The following is an 11,367-nucleotide window of genomic DNA, read 5'->3' on the forward strand; positions in this document are numbered from 1 at the left end:
TGACCCGTCACGGCAGTCCACGACCTGGTCACAGCGCTGAGTCTGGTTATAACAGGCACCATTGGCACACCTCAGTTCTGTACACTCAGGGTAGTCTGAGAAGGAAATGAACATGCCAGAACAGGCCAATCATACTAGACTGACATAGAACAAACCCATCTGTGGAATGTTCAAGGAATATAAGGAATCAGCATCAATTCCCAAAACAAATAATTTGTTCAAAGAGGTGTATAACCCGTTCCCCTGTCAAACGTCAAATGTCTCTAGTAGTCTTAAACATGTCTCAAATGTCAAACGTCAAATGTTTTAAATGTCAGTAGTCTTAAACATTCCTATATAAAGTTCTCATGTACTCAAGCATTAATGAACTTCTTAGGGCTAGGCCCCTTTTTTCTCCATTTCCGCCTGAATGACGTGCCCAAAGTAAACTGCCTGTAGCTCAGGCCCTGAGGCCAGGATATGCATATAATTGGTACCTACCATTGGAAAGAAATCACTTTGAAGTTTGTAGAAATGTTAAAATAATGGAGGAGAATATAACACAATAGATATGGTAGGAGAAAATCCTATTGTAAAATAGCTCCCTTGATGCAATTCCTATGGCTTCCACAGGGTGTCAGCAGTCTATGTTCAAGGTTTCAGGCTTGTAACTTCAAAAACGAATAAGAAATAACCGTTTTTGTAAGAGGACACAGTCTTAGAAATCTGTGTTTTTGCGCGCCATGAGGAAGTTGCGCACCTGCTAAAATCAGTTTCCTATTGAACATACTTCTTTCTGAAAGAAATATTATAGTTTGATTACATTTTAGGGTGTCTGAGGAGTAAATAGAAACGTATTTTGACTTGTTGAAACAAAGTGTAAGGGTAGATTTTCGGATTCCTTTCTCTGCAAATTGAACGACTGGATTACTCAAATCGATGGCGCCAACTAAACAGACTTTTTGGGATATAAAAAAGGATTTTATCTAACAAAACAACACTACACGTTAAAGCTGGGACTCTTTGGATGACAAATCAAAGGAAGATTTTCAAAAAATAAGTGAATATTTAATCTTTATATGTGAATGTATGAAACCTGTGCCGGTGGAAAAATATTTTGATGTGCGGCGCCGCCCTCAAACAATCGCATAGCATGTTTTCGCTGTAATAGCTACTGTAAATTGGACAGTGCAGTTAGATTAACAAGAATTTAAGCTTTCAGACGATATAAGACGACCTAAATGTTTAAAATCCATAATAACTATTAGAATTTATTTGAATTACGCGCCCTCCAGTTTCACCGGAAGTTGTCCCGCTAGCGGGACACCGATCCTTAAAAAGTTTTACACCCTTGCAATTAGCCAAATGTTTCAGTCCGCTGCTAGCAGATCATTATCTTAGCAGCTCTAACCCCCTTTTAATATCATTAACAGTAGAAGGGCCCACCCCAATTGAACTACCTGGTTACATGTGAAATATACCCTTGGCTGCTCCCCCATGAAGTCATGGTGGCAATTTACCTCTGAAATATAAAGCTTTGTACGGAATTATGTACAGTCGCAAACAAGAAAAAATGCTAAAAGCTAATGGGAGGATAAAAACACTTACGGTAAGTTTTCTATTTACACCACAAACAGTCTTGGCATTTTTTCTGACCAAAGTGTGAGTCTAACATGTCTGCACAATAATGGCAGCTAACTTCAGCTTGACTAATCCACCAAGGAATCTGCAATCAACCTCTGACAACAAGAAGCATATTGTGGCCATTCTGTCAGTCAGCGAGCCTATTCATTTTACAAATTGATTAAAATGCCAGAGGAGCCTGAGGCAAGAAGGTAAGTAAGCCACACTGGAGGACTTACGGCAGTCTGTCTCATCAGCCCCGTCGGAGCAGTCGGTCAGCCGGTCACACCTGTACTCCCCTGGGATGCAGGCCCCATTGGTGCAGCTGAACTGTTCACTGGAGCATCTCCTACCAGCTGCAGCGAGATTGAGGAGCAACTTAACCACAAGTGCAACAGTTCTCTACATCTTAATTGCTTTTGTCATAGAGTCCTGTGTTTACATTCGTGACATCTGTCACATTGGTGAAAATTCTAAATGAAATATTTTGTACACTGTATGGTCTACTCAGTAATTGTGTATTGACTCCCTCTTTTGTAAAGTCACTCAAACACTGGAAATGACTCTCATCACGTTACATGGGCTAAGGAGACACACAGCACATCCCATTTTAGTTTCCATACTCTCAGCAACACCAGTCAATATGTACAGTCAGGTCCATAAATATTTGGACATTGACTAAGTTATTATTATTAAAGCTGTCTAGCACAGCATATTGGAGTTGAAATTAAATAATGAATATGAGCTGAAAGCACAGAATTTCAGGGGATTTACATCCAAATTGGGTGAACGGTGTAGGAATTACAGCGCTTTTAATATGTCCCTTTTTAAGGGACCAAAAGAAATTGGACAATTGGCTGCTCAGCTGTTTCATGGCCAGGTCTGTGTGATTCCCTCATTAGTTCATTTACAAGTAAACAGATAAAAGGTCTAGAGTTCATTTCAAGTGTGGCATTTGGAATCTGTTGCTGTTAACCCTCAATATGAAGTCCAAAGAGCTGTCACTGCCAGTGAAGCAAGCCATCATTAGGCTGAAAAATCAAAACAAACCCATCAGAGAAATAGCAAAACCATTAGGTGTGGCCAAATCAACTATTTGGTACATTCTTAAAAAGAAAGAACGCACTGGTGAGCTCAGGAACACCAAAAGGCCTGGAAGACCATGGAAAACAACTGTGGTGGATGACAGAATAATTATTTCCTTGGTGAAGAAAAACCCCTTCACAACAGTTGGCCAGATCAAGAACACCCTCCAGGAGGTAGGCGTATCTGTGTCAAAGTCAACAATCAAATGAAGACTTCACCAGAGTAAATACAGAGGGTTTACCACAAGATGTAAACCATTGCTAAGCCTCAAAAACAGGAAGACCAGATTAGAGTTTCCCATAAAACATCTAAAAAAGCCTGTACAGTTCTGGAACATGGACAGATGAGGACAGATGAGACAAAGATCAACTTGTACCAGAATGATGGGTAGAGAAGTGTATGGAGAAGGGAAGGAACTGCTCATGATCCGAAGAATACCACTTCATCTGTGAAGCATGGTGGAGGTAGTGTTATGGCGTGGGCATGTATGGCTGCCACTGAAACTGGTTCCCTTGTATTTATTGATGATGTGACTGCTGACAAAAACAGCAGGATGAATTCTGAAGTGTTAAGGGCTATATTATCTGCTCAGATTCAGCCAAATGCTTCAAAACTCGCTTCACAATGCAGATGGACAATGACCCGAAGCATACTACGAAAGCAACCCAATACTTTTTTATTAAGGCAAAGAAGAGAATTTTCTGCAATGGCCAAGTCAATCACCTGACCTGAATCCATTTGAGCATGCATTTCACTTGCTGAAGGCAAACCTGAATGCAAAATGCCCAAAGAACAAGCAGGAACTGAAGACAGCTGCAGTAAAGGCTTGGCAAAGCATCACCAGGGAAGAAACCCAGGATCTGGTGATGACTATGGATTCCAGACTTCTGGCAGTCATTGACTGCAAAGGATTTGCAACCAAGTATTAAAACTCCTAATTTAATTTATGATTATGTTAGTTTGTCCAATTACTTTTGAGCCCCTAAAATTAGAGGGCTATGGAATTCCTACACGGTTTGTACAACAATTTTGACAAAACCCTTGATTGTTTTCCATTAAAATCCATTGTGGTGGTGTACAGAGCCAAAATAATGCAAATTGTGTTCAAATACTTATGAACCTGAAGGTCTAAGTAAGACAATGCCAGGTGATTCTTACACAAGATAAGAAGAAGCAATGCTTTAACAGCCAAACGTGAGTACATTTGATAAATCCTGATGAAATGAAGAAGGTAATAATGCAGCGCAGTCCAAATGAGAGGTTACTCAAGGCAGTCGGTTTCATCAGAGTTGTCTACATAATTTCACGTTCCCATCACAATGCCAGTCCTGTGGGACGCATCGGCCAGTCCCATACCGGAACTGCCCCGTCTCACAACCTTCATACAGGAGACATTATTACTACTAAAGTTCTCTTCATTCCATATTTTGGACCAAACTTTTTTGTAATACCTTCAGTCCCCAGGTGCATAACTCTCCATTCTCTTAATCAGTTGATCATGATCATGAGTATTTTTTAATTAGGTAAGAAATGTGAAATCATTTCCGCTCTTATTTTCCCTCTCTACTATTTCCCATGAGTAATTGGAACTCTTTGCGTCTCTTATCAAAACATCTAAACAGTGTTAAGTGTGTTTGGTAATGTCTCTTATTGATGAAGCATGCTGGTAACAGCATTGAGATGGTCTGGAGATGAGCGTGCCAGCCATCCTCCAGACAGTTATACAACCCTCAGCACACTCATCCCAAGCCTCCTTTTGATGTTCTCACTGAGTGGCATCTGAGAAGATAAGGTACCACCACTCTACCTTCCCTGACGTTTTCCAGGAGATATCGACTGAGGCAGCATAGTTCAGTGGCAGAGTGTTCTGTCAGACCGATCTGAATTGGAATGTGCAATTCTGATTGTTTCTCTCTGACATGATTTAAGGCACATGCTGTTCCCTGTCAGAAATGTAATTGGAATAAATAGTGGTACCAGGTGGTACCGCAACCCTTAAACCCAAATTCTTTGCTGAGGGAGATGCAAGGTGGTGATTGGTGGTCTACAGTGTCTTTTCGACTACCTTTAAACACACTCCCTGGTTGGTCAAATATGTGCTGAAGAGAAAGGTTTTACACCTCAGTTGCAAAACAAACTGAAGACATGGAAATAGAAACAAACAACACTGTGAGAAATAAAATCAGTAATACAAATGCAATGACATTGATTTCTAATCTTTGAATCTAACATTCCCACCTCACTAATCAAATGACACACAAAATACTTAATTTTAAAAAAACATTACATTTCCAAATTTGGACAATAAGATTTTTTGAAAATGATTCATGAACAATTTTCACATAATATAAATGTGTCAATGGGGATATCCATTGATCATTATGTAATACAAAATGTATTAATACATGTATTGTGAGTTCTACAACATAGGTGATATTGCCACAGGGGATGGGGGGATATATCCCCCCCAACATACAGAACAGGTCGATTCGTCCCCCACAATAATTGATTTAAAATCATACAAAAAACTAAAATATGTTTTGGTTGGGGGCCCCCAGGAGGTCACACCTTTACTGTGTTTTCAAAATACCCCTCGATATACCCCTCAAGAGAGGCATAATAAGTAATGTCAAACTGTGTAGGTTGGAGGAAATGTGTTTTAAAATGCTAAATAAAATGAACCCCCCGTTTACTGTTTGTCCCCCCAATATCTACACCACAATTTCGTCCTTGTCCTAGAAGCAAATATGCCTGTAATCAGGTATTTCCATAGCACCAACTAGCTGTACCATCACCAATCAGCATGTGCACTGGGTTTCTACTAGCACAACCTTTCATGTAGTGCTTCTCTCCCACCACAGCTATCAGCAAATTACTTCAAATTCCAAAGGCATATGAGCACGTTACATGATAAGGACATTCAAAAGAAGAAGACACTGGTCAATTGCAGACAAAAATAAACCAACATGTTTAATATACCTACCGGACAATTTTTTTACGGAATAAGAATTTTCAATCCCACCACACCATCATGCTAAACATATGGAACTCACTCCACTGAGCATTATTAGTATGATGTCGTCTTTTGATCTTGTGCTGATAAGTTGAAATCTTTCAGGAAACTCCTGCCCACGTACCCTCTGCCTTTATCTTCTTCTCATTTAAAATAAAGATAAACTGGCAAAGCATCGGCTGATGATATGAATCCTTGGTAGGACATTGACACCAGGAGCTATTCAAGGCCAAAGTGGTATCGTTGGACACATATTATGATTCCGCCTACTTATTATAGAACAAGTCTGGCAAAGCATTAACCTCTGACAGGTGGAAAAAGAACACTTACAATACGACCACTACTGAACCAAATGCCAAAAGCCAAAGGAAATGCTCCTTCCTTTTCAAACAGTCATAATAAATTGTAATGAATTGACTTGAAAAATCTCAGCCCATTCAGTTGGCACATTTTGTGTAAGCAGACAGTTTATTATAGACGAGTCAGCAGTTAATCATCTCTTTTATGTAATGGGCACTTCAAAGATGGATCACTTCCACTTGAGTTGTGGGGTCATGGCTGTGCTGCTGCACTAAAAGCCTTGTGAGGGGCTTCTCATATCATGAGGTCTTGTCTCAGAATAATTAGCCGACAACACCAAGCGTCTTTTAAACTACGCCAGCCAAATGGGCTTCATATTTAACTCCTTCAGCAGCCAATTGGGAAGCAAGCCTTTTTCCTGCTCAGTTTACTAATGATAAAATTGCTCCCCCATTAGCTCAAAGGGTGCCTTTGTTGCGAGGCAATGATCCCGAAGGTTTCAGCATCATCTGTAACATGGCAGGTAAGACAAACGGTGCATACAGTATCGGAGCACCACAGTGACACCACTGAAAGACATTTGGGTTTATCTCTGTACCCCTGAACAGACAGTTAGTAGTCTCATGCACCATGCCATTACGATCATTATACTTTGGGATATGTAACATTTTTCAATATATGGTAGATATCAGAAGAAAACCATGGGTGTATTGACAACTCCAAGGATAATACTGAAAATAGTGATTCATTTTGTCTATAATTTCATAAAACCATGATCACTCGTTGCTTGACCCAGAAGTAGGATTGCATGTGTCAATGTCCACCAGCTAATCAACAAAACAAAACAAAAATTTTAAAGAGCGAAAATATAATAAATAACAGGCATCACTGGACTTCAAGTTCAGAGAAAGGACACTCCTAAAAGAGGAAGGACACTCCTAAGACTTCCGAGCAACAATGGGGATGATCCCTTGTATGCTATACATTAGGTTAACAGCTTTCAACAACCTTTGCCAAAAGGAAACCAATCTTCCGAGTCCTTCAAATGAAGGCAGTGTTTCCTGCCAGTATCAGTTCTGGGAAAGGTGACTGGCAGACTAAAGTGGACTTTTCAATGATTGTGAGTTGCTCTTACATTCAGCCATAGTCTTTTTTTAAGTCATCGGAGTAACTACAGTTTTCCTTCAGGGAAAAATTGATAAATTGATTTTTAAAAGCCAAAATGTACTAACAATGGTCAAAATAGAGGCTATTAAGAGAAAGTTAAGAGAAAAGTGGCCAATATGATGCAAATATGCTATTAGGAATCTGTTGTCTAAGGATTGGTACTTTTTGTTAGTGTCTTTGTTTTGACTGTTTTGTTTAGTTTGGTGTTTTCTTTTTGTTAATCTCTCTGACCATGTCTTTTCTAATTAGCCATCTTAAACCCACAGCAGGCGAGAACCCCACACCATCCACAGTGAAAAATAGCCCTACTACTGCCAAACAAAGAGGAGCAGCAGAGGAATTTTCATTAGAACGATGCCTCCCAATGCCTCAGACCCCACTGTGAAATCACAATGGAACAATGGAAGAGCCAGCAGGGCTGAAACCTCATAACTGGAAATGTCAACACGCCAAAGGGACTATGGAGATGGATAGCAGAATACAGAATACAGTATAGCTTCCTACAAAAAAACAAACCCCCCCCCCCCAAAAAAAATTGTCCCTTCTCCAAAACATCTCTTTCCAATCATGTCGGGCCTCTGAAAGAGGTGTAGCCTCTTTCATCACTACGGCCTTGTTTTGGTACGTCCCCTCGCACTTTCTGAATGTGTGTCCAGAAAACGGCTGGCAGCGTGGAGCGCTGGAGCCGTCCATCCTGTCAGAGCGAAGTGCTGCTGCTCCATTTCATATGGAAATCAATGCAATAGAATGCAGTCAACTGCTGAACAACTGACTTTGGCTGTTACTGCCTCACACAAAACAGAGAAAAGCCCAAGGGAGTTTGGCAGTGGCATAGGTCCAAAAGGAGGCGAGAAATAGTGTGTGATGAATGAAGCTGTACTTCGTTGATTTTTATTTTTTTTTATGTGTAAAGCTACATTTTACTAGAAATATATTGGAAGCAGCAGAAATTGAGACGTTACACTGCATTACTGCGGGAGGTCAAATGTTTGGGTTCACTGTCTCTGACAGACTGTCACTCAACACAACATGAGCATTGAGTTAGCCTAAACATTGCACCCTATGCATCACATAATAGTCTGGGACCTGGGTTGAGAGCGCTGTATAATGAGAAAGGATTAGTCTTTCATTTAAGCCAACTGTGCTAACTTCTGTTCCCAACTTCTGTTCACTAATAGAGCGTTACCGTTGTCCAAGGATTTAGGCCTAAACCGGAAAAGGGCACAGCATGTGTAAGGTTTAGTATGCACATGCTGGCCAGGTTTTTTTGCACCATGTGAAATTTCAACATCAACCCACAAGTATTTTTTGTTGTGACATGCTGTAACACAAATAAACTAAAAATAGATTAAACAGAATAATTGAGAGAAACAAGCTGAAAACACCTATTTGAGATAGTAGGGGAAATGTTAATAAGACAAGCCCAACTCCCATTGTACTATACAACATGTGTAACACTGACACAGAACATCTTGTTGATCCTGGTTTACTTTGTATCCATTTTTTTCTAAACCAATCACTCATATTTCTCATAAGACCCTGAATGACCAAGGCTGTTCGTGGCAAATGATTGAGGTTTGAAAGACACTGAAAGACACCCAATATTCATACAATTAACCAGCAAAAACATGTTTTCAACAGCCACAATCTGCATGCTAGCAAAAGATGGTCAACTAGCCATGACAGAGGTTATTCAACCACCAAGTCCAGTTCCTTTGTTACCCATTACTGTAACATTAAATCACCCTACAAGTGTGTCACATTATCCATTATGCCGACACACACATTTTACAACACTTTCAAAGCCTCTTGATAATGAGCAAGAAAAGATTGTCTGTCACACATTAAAAGATCATGAAGCTGACCCAACAGCAATTAGGCTCAATGGATTAGAGAAAGTAACCTGTCCTCCTGCACCAAAGCCCTTTTAGTAATTTCCTCTCAAACATGCTGAATGAATCTGGAATAAATCAACCATTCCTGCCTCACATTTCTAAGGAGCTCAACAGGTGCCATGATACAAACTGCAAAAGATGCAGGAAGTGCATGATGCTCTGTTGCTAGCCATGGAAATGCACATTTGGCATCGATTGAAATAGATGTCTTTGATTACCTGTTGACTTGAATGCTTTTTTAAACCTATGAGGACACAAATCATTGGTACATCATTGTTCATTTGTAAGGGACAAACCTGCTAATTATTAACTTGACAATGCTGACAAAGCCCTGATTTGATTCAATATTATAATTAATTCTGACCAAGACAGCTCAGATCCTCAGCTTGCATATATTGTGTACTACAAAATGCCACTGGATCATTTAAATTGCTACATTTGATTAAAATATTTGTGTCTTTTTTCATGTATTTTGTATTACTTCATTATTTTGTATTGTCTTGGAATGTAGACTATATAGGCCTAACTCAACACAGCTGGTAAAAATGAAGAAGAAACATAGTCTATTAAGCCTGGGATGTCTACATGTGAGGTTGCAAGAGCATTCCCCTTGTTGTTTACATGACCTCTTTTGCCCGTTGTTCGTTAGGTAGAAATGGTCGCTTTCATGCAGCAGCAGCTGCAGCGTAATTAGTTGCTTGATTCACACTAAGGAGCTTACATACTCAGGGTTGAGCAAAAAGAAAGCAGATTACAATTTCAGCAGTAGGCCTAGGGTATAACTAGGCCTACAAGAAAAACACAAGAGTATTTCAGATCTATCAAGCCGGGTATATGACTCGTTTCTACAAAATTTGATAGAAAATGGGCTCTTAAATTACAGCTATGTCATTAGTTATCATTTTTATGGGTTGCGCACTAGGCAAACTGTTGAGTTCTTCTTAGTATTTGTACCAGTAGCTATAGTCCACACAGATTGTCTGCAAATCACATGCCCGCGTCTGTTACCTAGCAACGGCAAAGCTCAGGCAAAAGTTATCCAAGAACTTCAAATCTGTCTGAGGGAGGCTTTTTTCGCAATACAAGCTTTAATAATGATTTAGAGTAAAATAGTTTTGTTAAATAATTTAAATATTGTAAACTATATTAATAAATTATGTATTTATTTGTTTCCCAAAAAAATATTTGTAGGGCTGGGAAAATAACTGACCAAGGAGTTTGTAGATTTGCCACAATCTGATTTTGTTTTAAAGAAATTGCACATCAATTTATTATAGGCCTACAAAGTGCCCAACAATTCCAACAGGCCACGCATTGCACACACATGGCTAACTTACATGGCTTGTTGTTCTGATAGATAGGAAAACAATCGAATATGGCTGTCAACAAGATTATTGTTTGCCTATCAACATTTGAGTTAAATTATGTCCTCAAAAAACATTCCCAATAACTACAAATCAGCCACACTACCGCATAGATGTTATTGTCCAGGCAACAAGTGGTTGACATTTCCTTTTCGAAGGCAAATATACAGAAACATCTCATAGCAGGTTCACAATAAAGGCTGTTTTTAAATGAGTTTCTAAACTCAGAAGACTCTTACCTTGTGAATGACACCGGAAAGTACACAAAATCAATATAATAAGAAGTTTTGCAAGCACTGCTCTCCACATTCTGATGCTGGGTCCCGGCTGTTCCGTCCAGCTCCTCATGAAGCAGGGCAGATGGAGGTGCTCTAGGGACTGGGATGCTGCTGCTTGCCTCTCTTTCTTGTCCCGCTAGTTGACAGAAAGGGGCGTACACAACGCCAGATACCGTCACTCCCCCAACCCCTGCCCTCCAGATAAATCCCTTATTAAACCGGGCGCCCTGGAATCTGCATCATTTCTCTAACCGGACTGTCCCATCAGCGCGTGATTTCACATTGCGTTGTCCATCAGACAGCTGATAGGTATCGTCAACATTAGTAAAATAGTAAAGCAGCATTGTGTTGTTTCGTTGTCTAACCAATCACTCTCGAAGTAAATCAAATTAATATAGATTAGCCTAAAAATAGCCTATTCACAAATAATTCACAGCGGCATTCCTTTTTTAATTCATTTTTAATTTAAGGATTAAGACCTACGTCCTAAATATGTATTTATTTACTGTTTATTTACTTTTTAATTTAAGTACAACTCACAACTGTTGATCCTCTTTTAATAGGCTATTGTAGTTTATAGGTTTTATCCACATATGATATTTCACACCCATTGAATGATGTCAAAATATAATTTAAAAAATAATTTGTCATAAGAGTAAAAT

The 11,367-nt window shown here is 39.5% G+C and overlaps 1 protein-coding gene across 8 annotated transcripts in view; it reads right to left on the reverse strand.

The window, feature by feature from the left end:
- LOC106586206 (low-density lipoprotein receptor-related protein 2) overlaps nucleotides 1–10,828 on the reverse strand; it is a 64,659-nt gene extending 53,831 nt beyond the window's left edge. For all 8 annotated transcript variants that reach the window (XM_045707402.2, XM_014173223.3, XM_045707399.2 and 5 more), the window contains exons 1-3: nucleotides 10,667–10,828; nucleotides 1,842–1,958; nucleotides 1–95 (exon numbers count right to left, since the gene is read on the reverse strand). The exon at nucleotides 1–95 is cut by the window's left edge and continues 16 nt beyond it. In XM_045707402.2, coding sequence (XP_045563358.2) covers nucleotides 1–95; nucleotides 1,842–1,958; nucleotides 10,667–10,775 — 321 coding nt within the window. In that variant the 5' untranslated portion in view covers nucleotides 10,776–10,828. The remainder of the gene's footprint in view (nucleotides 96–1,841; nucleotides 1,959–10,666) is intronic.
- Nucleotides 10,829–11,367: the final 539 nt, after the last annotated feature.

The sequence above is a fragment of the Salmo salar genome, chromosome 25, assembly GCF_965601325.2.
Source record: "Salmo salar chromosome 25, fSalSal1, whole genome shotgun sequence".
NCBI lineage: Eukaryota > Metazoa > Chordata > Actinopteri > Salmoniformes > Salmonidae > Salmo > Salmo salar.